This window comes from Callithrix jacchus, chromosome 13 (genome assembly GCF_049354715.1).
Source record: "Callithrix jacchus isolate 240 chromosome 13, calJac240_pri, whole genome shotgun sequence".
Lineage (NCBI taxonomy): Eukaryota > Metazoa > Chordata > Mammalia > Primates > Cebidae > Callithrix > Callithrix jacchus.
The window spans coordinates 16966284-16994091 of NC_133514.1; the positions used below are offsets into that span (position 1 = coordinate 16966284).

Sequence of the window (27808 nt, forward strand, 5' to 3'; positions counted from 1 at the left end):
GCCTCATCCAGATTGCATGCGATGCCTAATGCCTATAATCCCAGAACTTTGGGAAGCCAAGGCAGGTGGATAACCTCAGGTCAGGAGTTCAAGGGCAGCCTGACTAACATGGTAAAACCCTGTCTCTATTAAAATACAAAATTAGGTGTGGTGGTGCATGCCTGGAATCCCAGCTACTCAGGAGGCTGACGCAGGAGAATCGCTTGAACCCGGGAGGCTGAGGTTGCAGTGAGCCGCAATTGCGCCATTGTACTCTAGCCTGGGCAACAAGAGTGAAACTCCATCTGGAAAAAAAAAAAAAAAAAGCATCTATAACACAAGGGAAAGATTCAAGGATCACAAAGTGCCTGCTAGGAAGGGGCCAATGAGGGCTGCACAAAGTGTTGAAATGTTAGTCCATCCCCAAATACATACATCCCAAATACAGCCTTGGGCAGCAGCATCTCAGCCATGCGTTGGCTGAATTGGGAGGTGACAGCTGCCTGGCTCTGCTCTTCCTTCCTGCTGTGTTAACTCATGCACCGTTATTACTGTGGTTGGGAAGTATGGTGAACGGTAGACGGAAGAAGAGAATGGGAGTGAGATATTTATACAGTTCTGAATGTTGGGGGTGAGGGCTGTGCATGTTCCCTGTCAAAATTATATTTATATCAGCACCTTAATAATGATTAAAAGCCAGCTCTTTGGAGTTAGACTTCCTGGCTTAGAATTATGACTATACTACTTAATCGGCTATCTCTCCTTTGAGAGATTTGACTTTTTTGATATCAATTTCCCAAGCTGTAAAATGAAAATAGTAATATTATTTAACTCATTAAGTTAAATGAAATAATACATATAAAGTGCTTAGAATAATGTCTGACAGATAGTGTGCACTCACTAAATGCTGTTTGTTCCCACTGCTGAAGTAGCAAATCTCTGGTATCCTTGGGCAAGAGATTTTGGCTTTTGAATTTACTTATCCAAGATCCTCTACAACGGCTGTAACACAGTTTCTTTCCAGCAAGCATTCCTGCGATCCCCAAACCCTCTTTTCTATACTTTTTGTCCTTGGAGACTTCCAAGGTTTAAAGTTATATGTATCTTCTTTTCTTAGCAATCAATACCCATTACATATATCTCACAATTACAACTGTTCCTGGAGACAGATGTTAATGGATTCTGTCCAACCCACAAGACCATCACTGCCCTGTACATCAGCTCTTGAGTTTCCTAAAAGCCTGACCTTCAGTTGGAAAGTGATCAGGAAGCTTCTAAAAAAGCCTAGGAATCGAATCAATATTTCTCACTCCATGACGATGATTAGTAGAGGACATCAATTGTCGTCAGCAGTCCACCACAATGTCAGATAAGTAACACAGGCTGCAGGCTTCTGACATTCACCATCCATTATACATCCCCCAGGAGGTGGGAGCCCTTCCAGTTTCCATGACAGCAGTCAGCCAAGCTAATTTGAAGGCCTTCAAAAAAAAAAAAAAAAAAAAAAAGAAAGAAACCAGATAATATATGTAATTAAACAACAGTAACAAAACTAGACAGTAGTTTTTCAGGAGCCTGGGTTTTTTAGGGTCTTTCCAAACACCAGTGATTGGACTTCATGACTCAAAAAGTAAAGAAAATTTATCCTTCCAGTGTAAAACCTCCATTCAAAGCTTTCCAGCTGAGAGCCCAGCTCCCCTTTTGTTTAGGGATATGGTTCTTGATTGCCTATTTCCATCCGCAACTTTTCCAGGGATTAACACGGTGTTTGAAACAATTCACCTAGATTTCCTTCTGTAATAATCAAGAATGAAATTGATCACATTCCTTAAGAAATTTACTTGAAGTCACGATTTTGAAGGCCCAGTGCTGTCTGGAAAAGGGACGGCAGCAGCCTGGAGCATTTTTCCAGCTAACAGGAATTCGTTAGCTATGTGGCCACCTAGTGGCGCTTCCATGAATGTCACTGATGGATTGTCAGGTACACAGGCAATCGCTGCTAATAAAGAAGTTATTATCTTTCTTAGGCTATGACTTCCTAATTTTCACTATGACGTGAGTTTCTGAATTCTAGAATCATCCAGGAGGACAGATGCCTTGAGGAAAAGGGCAGAACAACTATGGGGAGATGGTTGGTATTTGAGAATAATTGCTGGTGTATCAGGAATGCTGATGATAGGTCATCCATCAGTGAAGGTTTTGTTTTGTGTCATCGGTGCATTCCTGGCAGAACTGATGTAAATAAGTACGTGAGATTCCTTGCACAGCAGCATTCTGATAATATCTTATACCAAATATGGACTCCGATTTATTGTTTTGAGTTTTTTTTTAATAAGTGGTGAGCTGGTTTAATCTGCACAATCGATTTTCCCCGTCAACTCCCCTAACTCCCTTCCAAAGTGTCCAGCAATGGGCAGCTCTGCTCAGGTTTTAATTCTCATTTTTATGTTTTATCCTGTTTTTCTATGGGTTGCCCTGGGGCGGGCGTATTATAGTGGTCAGTAATTTGGACAGAGGTTTTGTTTAAGCCCCCAGGGTCTATAAAATTTCAGCCCTCGGAGCACTGGTCTGTGTGTGGATTGGGAGTGTATAATCAGATCTCATCAGCTTTCAGTCCTCTCTTGGATTTTATTCTCTGCGGTGCTCCCTCGGGTACCCACGCCCATACATGTTACAGGGGTGAGTGGAGAGCTTGGCAACCCTTCCATGCTTCTCTTCATTCTCAGAACGCCCCTGACTGTGACCCTAATTCCAACCTTGGCTGGTCCACTCCTCACCTCAACTGCAACTCCAGTCCCAGAATAGCTAAGACACATCTTTGCCCTATTTGTTTTCCATAGGTTATAGCATTTTTGCTTATAAATCATTTGGATTTTCCCAACCCAAATCCAACCCATGGAAGGGCATTAAAAATGTAAATACAGAATTAGATATACAATGTTGAAAAGGTCAGTACATAGCATATGATGGGCTCTAAAGGGCAAGATCATTTGCTTCCAGATAAATCTGTGTCTGTTGAGAGCAGAGGGAACATGACCCAACTGCAAGGACAACTCCATACCCTAAAACACAGCGTCTCCAAATACAACAAACTCAGGGTGGATTTGGGCAAGTGCCAGCAGTAGAATGGGTTCTACATCCATGTATGGGGCAGGGACTCCCGATGTCCATTCCTGGGAAATCACGGTCAGTAACTGGCTCCACGGCCATGGCAAAACTGGGCTGGTAAGGGGTCAACAAGTAACAAGGAGCTGTGACATTTGATTCTTCTCTGTAGACATTGGAAGGAGAGGCTTGCTATTTAAAAGAAATAGAAAGTCCTAAGGCCTGGGGTCTACATATGGACAAAATTGGAGAACGTGACCTAAAATTGACAAGGGGCTTAACTGTCAGAGGCTTCTGGGGTTGTTGGAAGGAAAGGAAAGCAAATTAGAAATGTAAAGTGATTTGAACAGGAGGCAATAAGGTGGGAGAATGGAGGGAGCACAAGACATGTTTATTATTGGAGAGAGAAGGACTTTGAAAAACAAAATCACCAGAAAGTAGCAGTTAGTTAAATATGGAGCCCAAGACAGAAGCAATGGGGGGAGATGATGTTCTCTGAAACAGATATGGAAACAATTAAAAAATGAATCAGAAAGGTGATCCTTTGATAAAGGAAATGCCATATTATCAAAATGTCCTTTGTTCATTCACAGGGAGAATATGAAGATGTGGCTGTTCCTTAACTTTGGACTTTAGAGGCCTATTGTTTGCTTCAGCAAGGCTAGCATATATCAGATGTGGAGTTTCTGGGGTTCTTCATTTTTCTACAAATTTACATAAAACGTTTAACTTAGTTTCTTTGCCTTTAAGTGCACATTTGTCCACACCCTTTCTTTTTTTTTTAATTGTACTTTAGGTTCTGGGGTACATGTTCAGATCATGCAGGATTGTTGCATAGGTACACACATGGCAATGTGGTTTGCTGCCTCCATCCCCCCGTCACCCACATCTGGCATTTCTCCCCATGTTATCTCTGCCTGACCTCCCCACCCGCACCCTCCTGCTGCTGCTCTCCTGCCCCCACTTTCCCCCGCAACAGACCCCAGTGTGTGATGTTCCCCTCCCTGTGTCCATGCGTTCTCATTGTTCAACACCTGCCTATGAGTGAGACATCCTTTCTTAAAGTGGCGGCTTTGATAAGAACAACAGGCGCTGAAGGAAAGCTCCTGTGGTATCCATTGCTGAGTCACTGCTGTGCTCTGCTGCAGGCAGGCTCTTCTCCAAGAGAAAAGTCAGCAGAGCAACACAAATGTCAACGGGGACAATAACCCTTCCTTTGTAGCCTTCATTTATTTCATCGAGTCTGACCATTTTCATTTAGCACTTGAAATCTTTATTTCAGTAAATGAAAAAAAGAATATTGCATGTAGCTTTAACAGTTCAAAAGACGAAAATAGAGGACACAAGAGAACACCTTGAGAGGCATCCGTGTTAGAAGCAGCTGAAATCATTCCCAGGTTAACCCCCCTATCCCATAAGAGACAGGGAGGGGGCAGAGATAGCACAGAAATGGCACGTTGTCAAGTTGCACATGATAAAGACCTTAGAAACCCTTCTTAAGAGTTGTGAGTATGTCCTCTCACTTGGAATAAATTTTCCGAAATTCTTGTCACCCTCTGATTTCTCTGTCAGCTTCTGAAGAAAGGCAAACCTAGGAATTTAGAATTGCCAGGAGCATTCTATCTTTTTTTCCTGCCACCATTATTTTAAGGACTATCTTGCAGTTCTGGCCACTATTCTTTTGCCTCTTTCACTTTAAATTACTTGGTGGAATCCATGTCACTCTGCCCTGCCTTTGGTGTTTCTGCAGGAATTTCATTTAAGCCAGAATTAGTGATAATGATGTCATGTTGAAGTTTTTTTAAAGTATTTTTATGTTTTCAAAGAAGTAACTTTTTATATGCAGTGTTTTCCTTCTTAGACTACAAGATATCATCCTCAAAGTTTGACTCTTAAAAGAAACTAGAGTAACATTTTGCAGGAAAAGTTCTACAGCAAGAGTACAAATTTTGATATTGTGCCAAAGAGCATTTGAAAGACCTTAAGAAATTTTTTTTCTACAGCATATGTCTATGATAGAGAGTGTGAATTCTACTGGTGAATATTAACAGGAAGAAGTTGTTTCTCTTAAACATTTTCTGTCTGGATAAAGAACATTAGAAGAACTACCAAAAATTTGAGTAGCAAATATCTAGGTAAGGTTGTGAAGATCTTGGGATCCAGAATCCTCAGTCTAGGCATGCACAGCCATTTTGGATATCCAACTTCAAGCTCTAAATAGAAACAGATGGTTAAAAATAAGTTGTTTTCTATAAAATCTGTGAACTATGTATTTCTTCATTTATATCTACTAATTAGAATAACCTTTCTGGGTTCTGCAGTCCCACATTTATTTGTGCTTTTAGAGATCTCCCTAGCCATTGCTAATTAAGCAGTTATAAAATAAATAGGCCTATTATGAAAGAAAATAACTGTGTTTTCCATTATGGGATGCCAGTTTGCTTGCCCTAAGGAGTGTCTCCACTCTCTACTCTCTGTGGGAGAGGTTTGTCATTGCGGAGTGGCAGGATCATTAGAAGATACCGTGCTTTTCAGTGGAGGGAGATGGTATGTCTGTATTAAGCAAAATTCCTCATAAGAACGCTTTGTGGAAGGAACCTTCATACTAATCCAGTGCCTAGTACACTGTAAAAACTCAGCAGAAATGAAAGAAGGAAGAAATGAAAACAAACTAGAAATATGCTCAAGCCGTGCTCATTTTCTCTCCCTTTGACATAAATCACAATTTTTGGATAAATGTTCTAACACAGACATACTAAGCCAAATGTGTAATCAACCCTCCCACTTATTGATTTGGTAAGGGGAAGATTTAGAAAAGTCATCACCAAGGAAACTGTTCCTTTGCTGTGTTGCCCAACATTACTAAGTCCTTTAACATACTTGAAGAAAACCTGTGGGTTTGTACCCTCTGACCAACAAAATTCTGAAAGAATAGTGCTGCTTTCCTTATTCCTGACCTGTATTGAGACTCTGGCACTGTTGAATTATAGATTGCTCCTTTGGTCGGGCTTGAAAGTTTTGGATTAAAACAACCTTAGCAGAATTATATATTAGAGATGCAAGCATATCAGCTAAAATAATTCTAACCCTTTTATTCTGTTGATAAGTACAGAAGTTATCCCCAGTAAGTCAGTGAGTAGTTAAAGAACACAAAACTATGCCAGCATTTGAAAAATAAAAAAGGGAGGTACTATCTGTCAGGGTAACCTACCACTTGGCATTTTGATTGGGATCTGCAGTTCCTCTTGAATCTTTACTTGCAGGTTGCTATAATAAATAAATTATGTTGTAACAGGAGCTGCACCAGATGTTACAGTCATGTGCATCCACACACAGACATGTATATGCACACATACACATGAGCACATACACACATACGCAGACCACCTCTGCTTAACACAGTTTGTAAATTCCTATAGGATTGGGGGAGAGGAGGATAGATAGTTCTGGTTAAGTGAAGTTTTATCAGAAACCATCATTCCTTGTAAAACTTGTGAATCTTCCCTAGAATATACTAAGTAAGAGATTTTCAAATGCCTTTTAATTATTAGCACTTTCCTTCTAATAACATCTCTATTGGAATCCCAGTAAAACTGATTTTAAACAGGGACTGCACTGGTTCAAGGAACCAGTTCATTTATACAACTCTCCCAGCTGTTTGGCACTTCCTGTGATCCTTTTGTGTGATCTGAAGATTCTATGCAACCTCAGGCTAGAACTAATCAACGACTCACAGTGTTTTAAACAACGAATCACATTTAGTTTAGTTGTCCATAGAGAAAGCTTAATGAGAATGGTTGCCTTTAAAAATACGGAATTGAAAATGTACGTGTATTCAGCACCCAGTTCTGAGTAACAAGTGCTCTACAGAGTAACCTTGAGGATGTAGAGAGAGAGATTCCAGCTATTTGGGCAATTCCTAGAAATCCTGTAATCATTCTCTCTCTCTCTCTCTCTCTCTCTCTCTCTCTCTCTCTCTCTCTCTCTCTCTCTCTTTCTCTCCCCCGCATTCCCTCTGTGTGTGTGTGTGTTGACTCAGTCTCTAATGCATGTGTGTGCTAATATGGCCATTTTGTTTCTCCCTTATAAATAAAGTTTCAGGGATTATACTCCCTCAGCTAAATGAGGGCTCCAGGGGAGAGCCCTCTGGCTAATCAGGGACTCTGGTTTTTGCCTTTCAGAACAGGGGCCCGGACTGGAGTGAGGAGAGTGAGGCATTGGTCTCAGGAGCAGAATTTAAGGGTGAAAACTAATTCAGCAATTAAGATAAATTATGTGCAAATATGTTCGTTTAAAATATCAAAATTAATTTGCAAGAAAATACACGTATCATGTTGAACAAAATGCCAACATTTTAAACAAAGACTAGGTCTGCCCCAGGACTTGTCTGGCTCACCTCACCCTCTTCACCCTCATCTCCACACTGTTAAGAAGTAAGTCTCTACGAGAGTGTCCCATTTCTACCTCCAGTCAGAGAACTATCAATGTGATATTTTTGAGCCTTTTCAAGGAACCAACAAATGGTTAAGTTGCATAAAAATTATTAGTGGAAAGGACACAGGCCATCACCAAGAGGAGTGGGAGGGGAGACATACCAGTGTGATGTAGTGAGGACTTGAAAAACTGGGGGGCAGGCTTTCCAAGAGCTCTGGAGTTCTCTGCTTGTGAAAAGATACTGTTAACCTACAATTCCTAGTAAATATAGAAATACTAAAAGACCCAGATATAATATTCTTGCCTAGATTGTTAGCCTATGACACATGAGTCTATCTAAGGATCTGTCTATAAGGCAAATTTCCATATAAAAAGAGTGGTTATTTATTTGTTGTGATATGAATATGATGAGGCAGGTCTGTTAGCCACCAAATCCTACTATCACTGAGTGACTGTATGCCTGAAATTCCACAGCCAGTCACATTCCTTTGGGCTTTGAATGTCTTTGAGAAACTCCACAACTTCCTATTAAAATACAAAAATTCCTAAATTAAGTTTCCCTCTTTAAAGTGCGTCCTGGCTGGGTGCAGTGGCAGTTCGTGGCTATGATCTCAGCACTTTGGGAGGCCAAGGCAGGCAGATCACCTGAGGTCGGGAGTTCAAAACCAGCCTGACCAGCATAGAGAAACCCCGTCTGTACTAAAAGAAAAAAAAAAATTAGCTGGGCGTGGTGGCATATGCCTGTTAGCTACTCGGGAGGCTGAGGCAGGAGAATTGCTTGAACCCAGGAGGCGGAGGTTGTGGTGAGCTGAGATTGTGCCATTGCATTCCAGTCCGGGCAACAAGAGTGAAACTCCAACTCAAAAAACAAAAATACAAAATAAAAAAAATAAAGTGTGTTCTTTTAAATTACCAGTAGACATTAATACAACTAGAAAGCACGGTCCAGCGGAAGCAGGACCTGGGAGAGGCACTGGATGCCAGAGCAAGGAGAGAAAAAAATAAACAAACAAACAAAAAACAAGCATCATTAATGTAACAGGTGAAAGACACCAAAGACAGACCTTCCACAAACCCCAGTTTTGCTGAGAACCAGTCTTTGATGGGTAACTATGTCAAATAAGCATCAGTTAAATCATTGTTTGCAATATTTCATGCCAAAAAATACAAAAACTCTAAATGTGATGCTTGAGGATCCAAACTCTGCTATCTGTGTTAATATCATGGTGTATATTCCATCAGCAGCAGACTGAACTTACTCATATATTCAAGAGATATTTGTTCGTCTTCTGTTCAAGGGCCCCTCATTTAACCAAAAAACCAAAAGCCCTTAGAGGAAGCTGAGAATCTGGAATCATAGCAAATATGTCCTAAGTTCTATGATTATTCATCACTGACCAGTGCTCAGGCTACCTTTCCTGACTCCTCCCTCTGGAAGTCCACCTCTTTTAACATGTTAATTTAAGGAAAACGTAATTAGGAAAGTAACTAGAATGGCACATGAGGCATAGTAGTTTTTTTAATAAAACACATGTTGGCTGGGTGTGGTGGCTCATGCCAGTAGTCCCAGTACTTTGGGAGGCCAAGGTGTGCAGATCACGAGGTCAAGAGATCAAGACCATCCTGGCCAACCTGGTGAAACCCTGTCTCTATTAAAAATACAAAAATTAACCGGACATGGTGGCGTGTGACTGTAATCCTGGTTACTTGGGAGTGTGAGACAGGAAATTCACTTGAACCTGGGAGGCAGAGGTTGCTGTGAGCCAATATTGCACCACTGTACTCCAGCCTAGTAACAGAGCCAGACTCCATCTCAGAAAACAAACCCACACAGATCGAGTGCTAAATACATATCAATCACTGTGCTACGTACATTTACATATAGCTTCTCATTTAAACCTCAGGACAAATGAATGAGAATTAGATTAGCATCATGTGGTTTCATTCCTGAAACTTTCAGTGTAAACTTAAAAAAAAAATCACACATTTATTTTGTACATTCTAATGGACAATTAAGACTCGTTTTTATTTTCTTGGAGTCACATCTGCCATAAAAAAGAATATAAATGGATAAAATGATAAGTAACCATCATACTTAACCAGAGAAAGATCCACTATGGCTATGCCCCAGTGACATTCAGCAGAGGCATTTCCACTAAAATGTCATGTATGTGTTCTGGAGGATAGAGTGGGGCATGCTCTGCAATGCTGTGCAGTAAAAAACACAAGGCTTGTGGGATGCTGAGGGCCTGGTGAAAGCATTCAGAACCTCTGGAATTATGTAACAAGACCCACCCACCCCCAACCAAAAATACCCTGATTTTAAAATACTGCCAGCATTATATTTGCATTGGCACTTGCATGTGGCAACAGTCACTTAATTGTTAGCCTTAAAATTTGGGGCTATCGATTCCTTCTTTATGACTTAAATCCTAATGGGCAGTTTCATCATTTCAAAGAGATAATCTTAGCAAGAATGATGCTTTCTTCATCAGCTAATTTTTTTAAAAGCTAATGCCTTTGTAGTTTCTTAATCTTTGCTTACAGGTTTTGTCTTGTGTTTTTGTTGTTTTTGTTGTTTGAGACAGGGTGTCACTCTGTAGCCCAGGGTGGAATGCTGTGGCGTGATCATAGTTCATGGCAGCCCGATGCTTGGGCTCCAAAGATTTTTGGTGCCTCAGTCTCCCATGTAGCTAGGGACTACAGGTGTGCACCATTATGCTTGGCTGCGTATATATAGACAAAGCCTTACCATGTTACCCAGCCTGGTCTCAAACACCTGGCCTCAAGTGATCCTCTTGCCTTGGCCTCCCAAAGTGCTGGAATGATAGCTACGAGCCGCCGTGCCTGTCCACTCAGTTTTTTAAGTGAGCCGAATGTATTGGAAATCATAGCTGTTGCTACAGTCATTGAACAAGCTGTGATCATCTGCAGGATTTTCAACATCTTTCTTAGATCTTCATATATTGCTTATATTCCTAGTTTTCTGAGTTTTCTCAGGAATAGATTTTAGATTTTTTCAAATATTTTTCCTGCATCTATCGATATGATCAAATGATTTACATTTTCATTGATAATACACTAAATTAGCTTCATTGCTTTTTTGAATGAAGTTTCTTTGCATTACTGCAGTAACTGAAGTTACTGCATTATCCTTTATAATGATCATGATACATTGTCTTTTATCATGAGATTCAATTGGCTAAAATCTAATAATAATTCATGCACCTGTATTTGTTAGTGTATTGGTTAGTAGTGTTTTCTTCTTGTAATGACTTTGTATAGGTAGGTATCAGAGAAATATTGGCCTCATGAAATAAACTGGAAATGTCCTCCTTCTTTCCAATTATCTGAAAAAGTTTATGTGGAATTGCTGTTAGGTCTTCATGAATTTTTAAATAGAATTCACCAGTAGAGCCATATCGGTCTAATATCATTTTCATGTGTAGAAAGTTTATCTACAAATTTAACTTATTAGATACAGAGCTATTCAGATTATTTCTTCATGAGTAAGCTTTAGTAATTTTTATCTTCCAAAAATTTCCGTTTCATTGCACTGTCAAATCTGTTAAAGTTTTTCATCGTATTTTCTAATTGTCAACTTAATACTTACAGAATCCTCAGTGATACTGCCTTTCTGATTCTTGGTGTTAAAAATGCATACTAACTAGTTACACTGGCTGGAGGCTTATAACATTTATTAATCTTCTCAAAATACATTTTTTCTGTTATTTTTCTGTTTTCTATTTTATTGGTGACCAATCTGACATTTACTTTTTCTTGCCTTCTACATATAAGGCTTAATTTTCTTTATTTTCTCTTGTTTCTTAAAGTAAAAGGTGAGGTCATTGATCTTCTACCTTTCTTCTTTTCTAACATAAACAGGTATAAATTTTCCTCTACTGATTTTACTGCATCCACATGTTTTGGTGTGTTGTATTTAGTATTTATTTAGGATAAAATACTTTCTAATTTCCCTTTTGAAATTTGAGTTCCTTAGAAATCATTATCTAATTTTCAACTGAGAATTTTTCTAATCAGTAGTATCTTTCCATTAGTAATTTCTATTGTAATATAATTCTGAGAATATATTTTGTATGGCTCTAATCCTTTTTTTTTTTTTTTTTTTTTTTAGTAGACATAGGGTTTCATCCTATTTGCCAGGCTGGTCTCAAACTCCTGATCTCAGGTGATCCACCCATCTCAGCCTCCCAAAGTGCTGGGATTGCAGACATGAGCCACAGCTCTTGGCCCAATTGTTTTAAGTTTATTAAGACTTGCTTTATGGCCCATAATGTGGTTTATACTTGCAAAATTTTCCAACAGTGCACAAGTTAATATTTTATTCAACCAATATATTCTGCTCTGAAATAGTATCTTGGTTATTGTTCCATATTTGAGTCCTGCCCTCTTTCATTTCCCTACATGTAGATTCAAAGCTTCTTGTGTGTAGAACCATGTTAAATTGCTCCTCTGCCCTTTTGAGCTCACTTAGCTTAAGACGGATTCCACTTTAAACACACACTATTGGAAATAGAATTTTCTTACATGTAGAAAATGAATTTCTGGCGGGATTGACTCAGTCTTCCTCCGCTGCTCGTCACCAAAGTATCCTTTATTCTCCACTCCCAGGGTTTCTGTAGGTGGGCTGTCAAGAAGGAAACTGAACACTTAATTTATTAGATATAGGGCCTTTCAGGTTATCTATTTCTTCATGAGAAAGCTTTAGTAATTTTTACATTTCAAAAATTTCCATTTTATTACGCTGTTAAATATACTGAAATAATGCTATTTATATTTTGTAATTATCCACTTAATACTTATAAAGTCTTCATTGATGTCACCTTTCTGATTTTTGATGTTGGAAATATCAGAAACTATGGGATAAACAAGCTATGGGATAAACTTATGGCTAAAATTAAATCATCTACAAGATTTTTTAAATAATGATGCTCAAGTTGTATCCAATAACAATTAAATCACAATTCCTGAAACCACATCAGTATTTTTTGAAAGAGCCGTAGGTGATTTCAAAGTGCACAAAGTTTGGGAATTAGCACTGGGTTCAGCATCTGGATATGAGCAAGTACATAAAAGCTTGAGTTACTACTATTCTTACCAGGTCTTCAGTAAAAGCCCTTGCTCACCCCCATTGAATATCCTCTATGGCTACAAAGCTTATATATTCTCAGTAACAACTCCCTTCAATACACAGAAAATGCAAATGTACCTCTGAACTTGATTCAACTTAATAGAGTTTTGGTAACGAATTAATAGTATGACAACTCCAATACCGATAATAACCAGGGCAAGCACAACAGCCAAGAAGACAACATCTGCAACGTTAAAAAACACGGGCTTCAGCCAGGGCATCAGCTATAGAACAGTGAAATATTAACATTTAACAGAGCTGTTACAATGCTGCTTATTCCTTTCTATAGGACTTTGATTCTCCTGTGCTCTCAATTACTTTATGTAGAGTAAAACACCCAAACATTATATAAATTATCATTTGTATTTGCAACTGACATTCCACCCAATATTCCATTATATTTTAGGGAACTAAGATCATCAGGAAGAGTTTTGGTTGTCCATTATTAACTATAGAATAGCCCTTGTGTGTTGAGGGTTTGTGGAAGACCTAAGAAAATCTGATTTAGCTAGAAGAGACTACATTGGCTCTAAAAGAGGATTGCAATAAAATCAATTTGGGTGTCTATGCAAAATAATAAAGACCATACAAATCCATATTAAAATAAAAGAAGTCCGGACTTGAAAAATAAGAAAAACAACTTTTCTTGCTGGGTAGACTTTTGATACATGAAAGATTTTATTTTAGGATGCTCACTGGTAACATTGAAGAGTTCTTCCAAGGCTTCAGGTGCCTGTCCTTCCTCACAGTGGCAGTGGAGCCCATGGTCATCCATCTGGAAAAGCAGTCAATATTTTCTCAAATGACTGATATAAATTGTGTTCTGCAACTCACCTAGTTTGGTGCTACCTCTACATCAGACATACATGCACACAAGCACACACACACACATTTTTTATTAGTTAATTAAACTGCCTAACAAAATTAATGATGCATAAAAATAAGTAAACAAAATACAAGAAGCAATCATCTTTGAAAAAGTCCTTTGAATAAGATAATGATATTGACAAATTCAATGACAGATGAACGGGACAGCATGATTTATCTTTCCAAAAAGTGTCCTCATCATTAAATGAACAGCCTTTGTTAGAGCTGGATATATCATAGCTGAAGATCAGGCTCCAACTAAGCTTAGTAATTATGAGGTAATTTTGATGTGGGAAAAATGTGGTTTTTCTGAATTTAAATCCCAGCTTTTCCCATAACCTCTTAAGGTGATTATGAAGATTTTAAAACTGTGTGTGTGTGTGTGTGTGTGTGTGTGTGTGTGTATTACTATATAAGTATTACTGATTAACCCAGCTTATGAGAGATGTTATGCACACACTGTTAGTAATTGCTGGTATTAAATGGTGTTAATTAAGTGAAAAAATATATAATGTTTGTTGATTTTCTCAAAAGCTTAACATGACATTGGTGTAATTTAACTATAAGGTATGTTGCAATAGATGCAACTTTAAACACTAGATTTAAACTTTATATATACATAAATCACTGAATTTCTAGAGAGCCAGTCCAATAATGAAAGCTTTACTGGTAATGCTGACTGTATCTGTGTGTAATAATATGTGGTTTGGCTCCTTGGATCAATTTTGTTAATAACATATGAAAAAATCCCAAATATATGTTTGATTTAAAAAGCAGCAAACATACATATGCACATACATATACATGCACATACAGACTGAGGAATAAAGTAAATATATGGCTAATAAGACGTTAATTTTAAAAGAAGTCAAATCTTACAGCAATTTCATGGCACTGAGAAGGGCAATTGATTGAGTTGTAGACCTTTTCCATGTTTAGACATTCACCAGTGCTGCACACCTAGAAATGAAGTAACCAAGCATGAGTTAAAATGACTTACAATTCATATGAAATTGTAATTTCACATAATTCATGTGAAGTGTACACTTTTGCATGTCATTTACATATGAAAAAATTTAATTTACATGAGTTAATTACAAGTTATGTAATTTTTCCTATTGTAAAATTCCACATGTGGTATCTTCTGTGGATAGAGAAATCCTCTATAAATGTTTGAGGAGTATACTGTACATGCAAACAAATATTTAAAACTCATTAGTTATTAAAGTGTTTATGTTCTTAGTAATTCTTTTAATGTTAATCTGTCAAAGACTCTAAAACTGCAATCAAAACAGTTTCTTTTGTTTCAGTGAAGTTTTTCTTTTGATTTGGTTTAACAGTGTATGTTTATTATACCACAGTTGCTGGTTGGGTATTTTATTCATATCAATTAATCTTTTTGCATTTAATATTTTTGTTTAAAAATTTCCTTTGTCTTGGTAAATTTGATCAACAAAATCTTATTGGTTTTGTTATTTTTGGTCTTTACTCATTTACTTAATTTTTACTCATCTTTACTCATTTACTTAATTTTTAACCATTATTTTTAATTGTATTTATAATTAAACATTCATTTATTGCCACCAATTCAAAGATTATATTTACATTTTGTATAGGGAGAACTTAATCCATTCATATTTATTGTAATAAGTGGTCTATATAGTCTTACTTCTTTCATTTTAATTACTTGATTTCCAATATTAGACACTGTAGCGTACCTTTTACTATATTTACACTTTTATTTGGCTATTGTTTTATCTGATTTGAAAGGCATATATGCTAATTTCTAAATATTGATTTGGTTTATGTTAATATATTTGAATCTAAAGGATTCTGTCATTTTCAAGAAAAAAATCAGCATTAACTCCTCCTTCTGTAAGACAAGTAATTTATCATGTTTTTACTTCTTTCCTCTTTCTCTCAGTTCAAGTTTTTGATTGAGTAAATGAGATTCTAGATTGTGAAAATTATTTGTTATTCATGAGATTCTTTACATTCTTGTAATAAATATATTACAATAAATAATTAGAATTTACTCAAAAGTTTTATAGATTTTGTTGCTTGCAATCATTTCCTTAATATCCTATCTCCTCATTTTACCTTCTTAATTTTAATTTATTTCTCAGTTGGCCAGAATATGTCCTTGACTATTTTTCTTTTCAGAAAATAAGTGCAGTATATAGATTTCTATATTTTTTATTAGTCATGATGGGGGTAAGAGTATCATTCTATTGCTTTCCTGTCTGAATAATAATTTGGCTGTATATATAGTTTTGGGGTCCTAACAATTACGTTTTCAAATCTCTCTGCAGATATTGCTCCATTATCTTCTGGATGCTTCTTGCAGAGAGGTATTATGGTAATCTGATATTTCTTCCTGTAGAAAATTAATGACTTTTTCTCCTTTGTGCTATCATGTGTATTCTTTATTCTTGACATTCAAGGCATGAGAGTAAGTAAAAACACTCATTTCTTTCTACAAATTTTTCCTGGCACTAAGTGAATTTTTCATACATTCTTCAGATCAGGGACACATTATGATTATTTCATTAATTATATTTTCTCCTCTCTTCTGCTTTTTTTTTCTTAAATTTAGAATGCATATTAAATCTGTAATAAATTTTTTAGAACTCTTATTTCCTGCTTTTATTTATTTTCTTTGATTTTCGAAATTCCTTTGTCTTATTCTGTGTTAAGAAGTTTAGCTTCTAACTTACTGATCTTTTTTTGTAAAATCCATTCAGTGGTTTACTCTCCACATTACATATCAACTAGCAATCATGATATTTTGTACTTTGAAGGCAATGCTCTTTGATCTCCAATTATACTTTTTCATATAGATTTGATATCTTTTAAAATTTCATCCAAAAACTTAACTTTTTCTTGATAAAGGAGGAAATCTTTGAACATCGTAGTTCATTTTTATGCTGCTGGTAAAGACATGTGTGAGACTGGTCAATGTACAAAAGAAAGAGGTTTAATTGGACTTATATTTCTACATGGCTTGGGAAGCCTTACAATCATGGTGGAAGGCAAGGAGGAGCAAGTCATGTCTTACATGGATGGCAGCAAACAAATGGAGCTTGTGCAGGAAAACTCCCCCTTATAATAACCATCAGATCTCATGAGACTTATTCACTATCACTAGAACAGCATGAGAAAGACCTGCCCCCATGATTCCATTACCTCCCAGTGGGTCCCTCCCACAATGTGTGGGAATTCAAGGTGAGATTTGGGTCAGGACAAGCCAAACCATATCATTCTGCCCCGGCCCCTCTCAAACATCAAGTCCTCACATTTTCAAACCAATCATGCCCTCCCAATAGTCTCCAAAATCTTAACTCATTTCAGCATTAACTCAAAAGCCCATATTCCAATGTCTCATCCAATACAAGTCAAGTCCCTTTCACCTATAAGCCTGTAAAATCAAAAGCAAATAAGTTACTTCTTGGATACAGTGGGGTTACAGGCATTAGATAAATGCAGCCATTCCAAATGGGAGAAATCGACCAAAACAAAGGACCTAACAGGCCCCATTACAAGTCTGAAATCCAGTGGGCCAGTCAAATCTTAAGGCTCCAAAATTATCTCCTCTTATTCCATGTCTCACATCCAGGTCACACAGATACAAGGGGTGGGTTCACATAGCCTTGGGCAGCTCTGTTTATGTGGCTTTGCAGGGTACAGCCTCCTTCCTGGCTGCTTCCATGGGCTGACATTGAGTGTCTGCAGCTTTTCCAGGTGCACAGTCCAAATTGTGGGTGGATCTACTGTTCTGCAGTCTGGAGGATAGTGACCCTCTTCTCACAGCTCCACTAGGCAGTGCCCCAGCAGGAACTATGTGTGGGGGATCTGACCCTACATTTCCCATCAACACTGCCCTAGCAGAGGTTCTCCATGAGGGCCCTGCCCCTGCAGAAAACTTTTGCCTGGGCATCTAGGCATTTTCATGCATCTTCTGAAATCTAAGCCTAGGTTCCCAAACCTCAATTCTTGACTTCTGTGTACCCAAAGGCTCAACACCACATGGAGGCTGTCAAAGCCTGGGGTTTCTACCCTCTGAAGCAACAGCCGAAGCTGTACCTTGGCCCCTTTTAGTCACAGCTGGAGTGACTAAGATGCAGGCACCAAGTTTCTAGACTGCGTACAGCACAGGGACCCTGGGCTTGGCCCACAAAACCATTCTTTCCTAGGCCTCTGGGCCTGTGATAGGAGGGCTGCCATGAAGACCTCTGACATGACCTCTGGAGACACTTTCCCCATTATTTTTTTAGATTAACATTTGTTATGCAAATTTATTATGCAAATTTCTGAAGCCAGCTTCAGTTTCTCCTCAGAAAATGGGTTTTCCATTTCTATCACATTGTCAGGCTGCAAATTTTCTGAACTTTTATGCTCTGCTTCATTTATAAAACTGAATGCCTTTAGCAGTACCCAAGTCACCTCTTGAATGCTTTGCTGCTTAGAAATTTCTTCTGCCAGATACCCTAAATCATCTCTCTCAAGTTCAAAGTTCCACAAATCTCTAGGGCCAGGGCAAAATGCCACCAGTCTCTTTGCTAAAACATAATAAGAGTTACCTTTGCTCCAGTTTCACCTTAAATTCACTTTTACTTGAAATGGTGATTGAGATTGAATAATTTTTATTTTATTCTTTAAATTCATTGATTCTTTCTTCTATTTCATCCATTCTTCTGTTGAACTCATTCACTGAATTTTTATATTCCAGCACTGTATTTTTTTCAGTTCTAAAATTTTTATTTGGGTTTTAGATTTCACACATCTTTGAGGAACTTTCAATTACTTTACTGAGACCTAATTTTTTTTATTTCTTTCAAGCATGTGTGTAATTGTTCGTTGAAGCATTTTTATAAAGGCTGCTTTAAATTCCTTGTCAGGTAATTCCAACATATGGGTCACCTTGTTGTTCAATCTAGAGATTGTCTTTTGTCATTTCAATGGGGATTTTTGTGGTTCTTTGTATAGAAGTGGCATTCATATGTATTCTAGATACTTTGAGGACTGTGAGGTATGGGATCTTATTCCAGTCTGTTGTTTAGCAGGCCTTCTCTAAAACTGTTCTTGTAAGGGAACAGAATCACTGTCTCACTCCTGCCAGCTGGGGTGGAAACCCAGCCTCCTCACATACCGTCAGGACACAATGAGATTGGAAGAATTAATCACCACTGATCTGTGGTGAGTATCCTGACTCCCCGTAAGCCTTTGCTGAAACCCTGCGTGGGGGCTGGGCATCCGTCAGAGCTGGAAGAAAATGGAAGTCTAGGCTTCCCACTTGATCCTTGCTAATGTAGTGCGAGTCAGACCACAGAATTTTTTACTGGTGTTTGGCTGGAGTGGGACAATTATTACCAAAATGTTTTCTGTCTTATTAGCCTACTCCTTTGTTTGTCCTTTGCTTTTATAGAAGTCCTACTCACACAACAGAGTTGAATAAGATCCCATAGTTCATAGTCTAAAAATAGCATTTCAGTGCCAAAAGGAAGATTTTTTCACTCACGTCATTGTGATATTCACATAAAACAGCATTTACTATGCGTGAATTTCCTCGTTAGAATATGGCCGAAGAGCTGGCACCACTGTGATGGATGTACTTCTGCCCCAGGCCTTCTCTTGAAGGATTAAGCCCTCTATGCAGAGTACATGGTCACAATGTACTTAGGGGATGGAGATGGATTCCTTAAAAACGGCCTTTCTATCAGCCCCTTTCTTCAGCCCTTGCCACTCTTAAAGAAGGGAGCACTTTATATCTCAGGCTTGTTTTTCATATCTGAAATGAATAGCAAATCTTTTGGTACTTTCTTCAACCTAAGGCTTCACACTTTTATTGAGTATTTTTGAATATTTTAGCTTGTGGTTAGCTTACATACCTTAACGTTCACAAATATAAATTTCTTAGCATATTGATATTCATTTAATCATTTTAATGGGAAGGAGTATTCAAAATATAAGTCTCTATGAAATATTTAGTTCTAATTCTTATTTTTTTAACATTCTGAACTTTGGTTTTCAGTTTATTTCTCTATCACACCATACAAATGTCACTGTAATATTTTTGGTGACAGTGTAGAGACAGAGAGGAAGACATACCACAAAGAGAAACTACTCAATTTCAAATAGCTGACTTTTGGCGTAAAATATCATGTGCTTCCCATATATTCTTTATGAGCCAGCTAACGTTTAGGGTATGCATTCTAATAGTGTCATCTTGCTGTAAAAACCTCTTTCCAATTTGGCCCCATTCTGTCTTCGGTTTCATCTTTTGCCGTTTTACCCAAAGGTCAAGCCACTCTGAAATTGCCGGCTATCTGAATTATTCCCTACACTTCGTACCTTTGCATATTGTGCGGGCCTTTTTTGCTAAAATGTCTTCTTCCATTTCCTGTGTGTTAAAATGTTCGTCAAGTTAAAGCTGAAATGTTACTCATTTAAGATGCCATTTCGTCTTCTGTTAGCAAAGTCACCCACTTTTTCCTTTAGACATCAATGTACGTTGGTCACACCAAGAAAACACTTTTGTTAAAGTATAATTATTTAATCTTTCGTGTATGAAATTCTCATGTATGCTCACCTTTCATGTACAGTCAGTGGCACCACCGTACTTGGCCAGTAGATACAGTTGAATGAATAAAATAAATGAAGTATGTGAGGCTACTTATAGTCACATTAATTAGAATAATCTACATCTATAATTTCATTAGATATCCATTGTAAGTTACTAATTAAGCACATTTATAACAATTATGTATCATTTGGCATGACTAAAGTTAGGCAAAATGAATGTTTATTACAGTGTTATTGCTCCTCTGCTCCTCATTAAAAAAATACTTTTCAATATTTTTTTCCTTTTCCATAGCTAGGCCTCTTTGGAACCAATTACAGTATCCAATAATGTTTTTAAAGGATTGAACTAAGAAGTTTTAATAAAACAAAGGGCTTTTGTCTTACCATTCCTTCTCCACATTTTGTTCCTGAAGCCACTAGGCCAACGTCTCTAGAATCACGGTATAAAAAAATGGTTTTGCATTTGACAGTAACGTTCTGCTGGGGATCCGTAAGGTGATAGGTCTTGTCTTCTCCAAGGACAGAGGAATGGTCCCCTCCAGTGCAGTAGATCTTTCCACATCTGATATTTCTGAAGGAAAGGGAGAATACTCACACTTGGAATTAGAAACACAACTCTTGAGACTAGGCTGGCAATGAAGCCACCTGGCCACTTTTTGTCTATATCCAGGTTTCTTAGCAAGTCAAGGAGACTGGGATGGGCAGAGAAAACCACTGGGCAAAGTCTTGGTCCAAGGAACTGAGATGAGTCAGTAGAAAATATAAAATGATTGCATTTCTTTTGGATTTCCTTGTGAACCTCACTAAGTAATGTTGGCTTAAGTTTACAGAAGATATTTCTTACTAGTAATTTGAATTAGCATCATTTTAATCAAGACACCAAGATTTCCTTCTTATTTCCTGTTCCCCTCTTCTCCCGATTTCAGTAAAAAGAGGTTAACAGCTGTGGGAACAGGAGCCATTCTGATTTTGGAAAAGCACTGTAAGAAGGCAAATTACTTTTTTCCACAGGGCACTTACTTCTCTTCACAGGGAAGAAATCTATTTTCCTTGTTTTTGCAGTATCCAAATTTATTTCCTTTTGTATTCATCTCATAGCAGATATCATGACTTTCTATTGCCTCTGGGGTAAAAAATGGTATAAAAGTAAAAAACAATAAAAGCATGAATATCATGAATCATAAAAGACCTTAATTTTCTAATGTAATGAAACTTTTGGAATCATGTCATAGTGAAGTAGAATGTAATAAATTATTTTAAAACTATCTTCCTGTTGCCTTAGGATAATATTTTAGGCTGGAGATAGAAAACAGTAACAAATGTATGGAGCTCACATACTGAGATAGTCAATTAATATTAGATGTAATATCAACTAATATTGGAGGTAATAGCCAGAGAAATGCTAAGCAATATCTTGGAATAATGCCACAGATGGTATTATCTCTGATCTTCACCCAATTCCTACAGGGAAATAACGGAAATATAGGCCATTATCTCTGTGAATCATTCACTGTGATTGTCTCTCACCATCATCAAATAATTCAGAGCATTGATCCCCACGAGTGGGACACTTCCCCATGAAGCAGTAGCCTTCTGAGTTCTTGCAAGGAAATCCATTGACTCTGAACTGGTCCGTAGGACATGCAGGTGAGTGGCCAGTGCACATTTCAGGAAAATCACATTCATCTTTCGCTGGTCTGCATATGGACCCTGCTTTTTTAATCTGTTGAGGAAAAATGAAAAGATTCCTGAATACATTGAGGTCGGTAAGGTTTTGTAAGTGGGTAGAAAGTTGATGTATTTATCTTAAAAAGGTTTTAAGAATGGATCGTAACTTCCTTCTCCATTCCACCAAGAATCGTTATCATTTGTAAATGTGTTGGCACTCGTGACTTTAGGAATGACAGAATGATGTTTTTGAAATTTGGTATTAGAATAGCCTTAGATCGAGTTGGGATGTACATCAGATGAAGAAATGGGCAGGTGTTCTTATTTTTCTTGTCTTGTCTTTGTCCCAAGGGGTCCAGTACACAACCTGCCTGCCCCCTACCCACCTCGAACTGGGAACCCCTGCCTATGATGAGGAAATCTCCAGTCTCCGTGAATCAAATTCCTGCTTATGAGCTGGAGAAAAATACCCTTGCTTTCACTGCAGGAGGGAACTGCACAGAGATAATCTCTCATTCAGCCATTCAATATGAATTTGATTACGCTGGGTTCTAGATGAATTTGAAGATGCATAAGACATGTTTGTTTTCCTTATGAGTTTACAACATACTGGGTGAAAGAAGCAGCAATGAACCCCAGGACAGAGCCATTGGGGTTTCTGGTTGTCTTCCTTAGGAAGACACTTACTAGCCACTACCACTTTCCAATCCTAAAATAACCCCCTTTCTCTTTTAGCTCACACTTGGGAGTTCACCTATCCTCTCAGCTAAGGTTAAATAGATTGGTGATTATTTACAAAGGAGCAAGAGTTGGCCATTTGACTTCCCTCCTAAAACTCCAATTGCTACTTGAAGTTTCTCCACTCCCCAGGCCATAGCACAGCCCAGTGCTCAGATGTTGGAGTATCTCACAGGAATCTCTGTTGGGTACTTGCAAGTCTAGCTTCATTCTGGAATCAATGGTGCAGGGTTCTCCAATGGTTAGATAACTCTTGGATCCTACATATTCTTAAACTGAAAAAAACACTTCTTCTGGCAGTGCAGACCTTGTCACCTTACCTGACAAGATTCACAGCATTCTCCTTCTGCACAAGTAAATCCTGGCTTCAGTACACATGTGTGTGCATCACAGCAAGGATTAGTGCACTCCTGGCAATAATCGCAAAAGAAAGATGAGAAGTTGGTATGTGCTTTGACTCCTGTTTGAAGAATTAATTAGTTGTGCTTCTGTGTAATCTGCTAGAGTTAAATACTAATGCATGATTGTTGGCTATGGTGTATGCATAAAGATTACTGTTTGGAACTTTCACTGTATCTCCTTCTCTCGGGCTATTCAGTACACTGCATGTAATGGATTCTCATTAACAGAATTAGGGAGTCCAATGTTTGTAATCTTCCATTATCCTAATGATCTCCATTTCCTTGAAGGGTCTTACCGCTTCCCTGTACTGAAGTGTGATGTGAGATAGTTCAGCTGCTGAAGATCTGATTTTACCTTTTACTCAAGCTGCCAGATGTTTCTGGCTCACTTTTATTTTTTGATATATCATTAAATAGCATCAAAATGGTAACTTATGCCCTGTTTTCTCAAACAAAATTAAAACCTCAAAGAAAATGGAGTCTCGCTGGATAAGGAACCTCACATGTAAGAATGAATTCGTGGAAACATTCCAAAGAATGCATATGGACTGGAGGGTTTCCAAAATTAAGCATCTCATTACATTTAAGCTGAGACATTTGAAGACATTCTTATGCCCTTTGGACAGGTCACTGTCCCCAGTCTGATCATGGAGTCTCTAACAGTCCTTGAATTGTGCATTATCTAGACTGTAGATATCAAAATGTGGTCTTCTGGCCAGCACCATCAGTGTAGCCCTGCAGCTAGGTAGGTGTGCAGAATCTCAGCACCACTCCATACTTACTGAATCTGAGTCCGTATTTTAACAGTGTCCCCTGGTGGTTCATCTGCACTTATTAATTTGAGAGGCAGTTGTCTAGAACACACACCTATGTGATAAGCTCTTAAAACAAATAGCTTCTATGTTGGGGAAAAGCATATCAAGAATTACTTTCAAATTTGCCTCAAGGGCTTTTCCTAAATGCTCCAGAGACCACAGCTACAATAAATACAAGAAACAGTAGAAGGTTTCTGCTCTATTAAGAAAAAGGTTTCTGCTCTATTAAGAAAGAGTTTTCTAATACAGTTGGAACTGTCCAACTGTGATATAGGTTTGACTCATAAGTTAGCAAATAAAACTTGATTGAGTAAGAGATTTTGTAGAGCAGATTCCAACTGCGCATGAGAGATCAGACTTAAGGACACGTATGGACTCTCTCACAAGCAGAACCAATTACATATAAACAGGAAAGGTGATGCTGCTGCTTTGCAGTAAGGTCACTACCCATGATATATGATTTGATAAGAAGCCTTGGAATGAGACTGCACCAATAATTTGTTTTATAAAATGAAAGCAAAATTTTAAAAAGCTTTACAAGGAACACTGTGATTGATTTGATGAATGGTCACAATCTGCCTAGGTTCTACCTGGTCATAAACTTTGCAATTTAAAGATGACATCATTCGTACATACCTGACCAGTGCCACAGTCACACTCTTCACCCTCATCCACTTTCTTGTTTCCACAGTATTGGAAATCATTGAACTTGTAAGGAAATGGAATGTCAAGCATGCATGTTGGCTTGTAATCCTTCAGGTATTGCTGGTATTGGTCTTGGCTGCATTTACTGAATTTTAGTGCAGGAATGCTAGAGATTAGAATGAGGTAAGATAAAGATTAATCATATCCATGCAGAGTGGTACAGCAGCTGTGAGCATTTTATGAAGCATTTAGAAAGAACCAATGTAAATGTAAGTAACTGGGTTCTTTATTATTGAAAATACCTTCTCAAAACACAGCTAACACATGCTGTTTTAGTAAAAATATCTTGGCTGTACATCTTCTAGCAAATCCTTCCTGAAGCCCACATTATAGCCTGATTTTCTATGATTATTGCTTCTATATCCTCTTTAATTTGGTCCTCTTGAAATAACCTATGTACTTGTTTATCATCCCTACTAGATTACAAGCATCTCAAAGCAATAATTGTATCATGTGCGATTTAAAAACAAAACAAAACACCAGTTAACACAGTGCCTGGCACAAAGTGGTTCTCTGTAAATTTAACAATACGCATATCCTTAAGAATGTGATATATTTCTTAAAATGAAATCTATCTCCCTTCCATCTTCCTTTTCTTTTGACTCCCTTAATATTTTTATTGACTTAATAATTAAACACAGTAGGACTTTAGAATCTTGATTTCACTAGACTGAGACGGTAGGACTCTGAAAAATATTACTAATTATGTAAATAATAATGTAAAGCTAGATATTAATTACTGAGTTCTTACTCCATGCCAGTCATCACATTTGGGTGTGTTAGCCACTTTATTTCACTTCATCTATGTGTGGAAGCATTGATCATTAAGAAACTTTCTTACTATATACAATGCTTTATGTATACCTGCTATGAAGGAATTCAAAGTTATGCAAGACTTACAACCTGACTGCATGGTAATTCACAGAACAGTAGGAATGCTGGACTTTCATTTATTCTGTAACTATTTATGGTGTATCTAATATGTGCTTGGGACTTTTCTAATGGTGATGTAACAGTGACCCAAACAGGTAGAACACTCTGATCTTGGGGGACCAGCTTATATTCTAGCAGAAGAGTAAAATTATAAATAAGCTCAATGCATAAAATATATAACATGCCAGACAGTAGTAAGTACTAAGGAGAAGACAAAAAACAAAAGGAGTGGAGTTGAAATGCCAAGACATGTGTGTGCTCTAGATCGGGGGGCCAGGGCAAACTTTGGTGGGACAAACATTTGAGTAAAGATATGAAAGAAGACATTATGGCTTATAGAAAAGATGACAAAACAAGGCAATCAGAGTCTAATTCTCCCCTAATTGCCTTAGTAGTGATTAGTTCCAATTGTTCATGGTATACTTTTGCAATGCGCCTAGAAAGAGTTTTGGAATTTCTCTCACGGTATCACCAGAGAGAAACACTACCAGTTGGCAAGATTTAGCTTCGGAAGAAAAACTCCCATGCTTAGTTTATTATGTAACAAATTTTTTAGGAAATTCCATGGCATAACAACACATCCTGCAATAATGGATTTTGACTCGAAATTCACTTCTGAAATATTTAAGTGTATTCTCTATATTGTTAGAACCTCACCTTCCATCGCTGTCCATCACACATTTTCCTGAAGGACAGGTGCATGGGAACTCATCATGCTGCATTCCCAGGTTATGCCCCAATTGATGGGCCATTCTGTTTGCAACTATATTTGTGTCAGGTAAAAGATCCTGATAAAGAAAAAAGAAACGACAATTGCCTTAGAAATTTTTGAAAGATAGCACACTGTAGTACATAGCGCTGCAAACTCGGGGTTGAAAGACCTGGTTTCTAGCTCCTAGTTAACTGGTACCTATTTAAAAAGCCAGGAACCGAATGACTTCTGTCCCCTGTATCTCATTTTGTTTAATTATACAATAAAGCCAAGAAAGTGACTTTTTAAGTATCTGTAGCTCTAACATTTTGAGTTTCTTTCTTTGTGGCTTAATAATAATTGTTAGATTTATAGAAGCTCACTCTTATAAAGAGCTAAAAACTATTAGCTAATGTTGCTATGGTTTTGCCTCTTCAAAATTCATATGTTGAAGGTAAAAGAACTAACCTCAAGGTGGTGATAATAGGAGGTGAAGCCTTTGGAAAGTTATTAAGTCATGGGGGCAGAGCCCTCATAAGTGGGATTAATGGAATTATAAAAGAGGCCTGAATGAGATCCTCTGCTCCTTCTACTATATCAGGACACAGCAAGGTGTCAGCTATGAGCCAGAGGCTTCACCAGACGCCCAGTCTGCTAAAGTCTTGATCTTGGATTTCCTAGCCTCTGGAACTGTGAGAAATAAATCTCTGTTGTTTCTTAGTCATTCATTCATGACATTTTGTTACAACAGCTAGAATGATCTAAGATAAATATCCTACACAATGTAAGAAATAATATTGAGTGTCCTCTTTGTACTATTCAAATTCGATACAAATAAAAACATGTGTGGTTCTCATTTTCAATGTGTAGTCTCACATGGCACAACAAGGCTATACAATCTTAAAGAGGATGTTTCTATTATGAGAAAAACTTAAATGTCAGATATATCAAATCCATGGAAGAATTAGTTGTTAACTGCTTTAATTTCTATGTTAATAAAAAAAAATTCCCAAAAGAGGTAGGCTGTCAGATTACTATAAAGCTAATAAAACATACCAAATTTTGTCATCTCATCTTATTCACACAAAGTTTAACATGTGTCCTGAAGTGGTTATAATATCATAGCCTAAGTAGCATAATCTAACAGCATACAACAGATTAAACTGAATTTATGATCCCAAACCGATGTTATTGAAATACCTTAGGCAAATCTATAAGCATAAAAATAACTATATAATATATAAGTCATGTGGTCATTTAAATAAGTACTAGCTTTTAATCTTTGATCTTAATACCAGAAAAGGCATAGCAACAACTAGGCAGCAACATAAAGGAAATAAATAGAAACCTTCATGTTTTCAAGAATCTCTCAGATGGGGTTACTTGGACAACATTTACTAGAAGCTTAGGGACTTTGGAAAGGATCACATAAACGGAGTCAACAGTTTATAGGTCTTATGCTCCCTAAAAGTGGATGGAAAGACTGCCTTGAAATGATATATGAAGTGGTTTATGTATCTTATTAACAGTACTGGAACAATTATCCTCACTTGCTAAATGAGCCATCAACTTTTGTGGACATTATTTGCCCTTATAAATAGCAGATGTCATATGCAGAGGAGATTTGCTAATCATTGTATGCTGATCTCTGCTGTGCCATCCTTCCAAACTCTGAACAAAACTAGTTTACCTTCAATATTTATATATGGCTTTTAATGAGAATTTTAAACTCATTTAA

General features: G+C 37.5%; 1 protein-coding gene and 1 long non-coding RNA gene across 3 annotated transcripts in view; one reads left to right on the top strand and one right to left on the bottom strand.

Annotated features, from left to right (window-relative positions):
• Window positions 1-27808, top strand: part of LOC103787459 (uncharacterized) — a 426173-nt gene that overhangs the window by 33874 nt on the left and 364491 nt on the right. The window lies entirely within an intron of this gene.
• Window positions 12012-27808, bottom strand: part of ADAM7 (ADAM metallopeptidase domain 7) — a 47776-nt gene continuing 31979 nt past the window's right edge. The window contains exons 11-20 of the mRNA XM_078347220.1: window positions 26037-26167; window positions 24378-24552; window positions 22846-22935; window positions 21647-21842; window positions 21140-21242; window positions 20504-20690; window positions 14417-14497; window positions 13367-13445; window positions 12749-12854; window positions 12012-12166 (exon numbers count right to left, since the gene is read on the bottom strand). Of these exons, the coding sequence (XP_078203346.1) occupies window positions 12043-12166; window positions 12749-12854; window positions 13367-13445; window positions 14417-14497; window positions 20504-20690; window positions 21140-21242; window positions 21647-21842; window positions 22846-22935; window positions 24378-24552; window positions 26037-26167 (1272 nt within the window). The 3' untranslated portion in view covers window positions 12012-12042. The remainder of the gene's footprint in view (window positions 12167-12748; window positions 12855-13366; window positions 13446-14416; window positions 14498-20503; window positions 20691-21139; window positions 21243-21646; window positions 21843-22845; window positions 22936-24377; window positions 24553-26036; window positions 26168-27808) is intronic.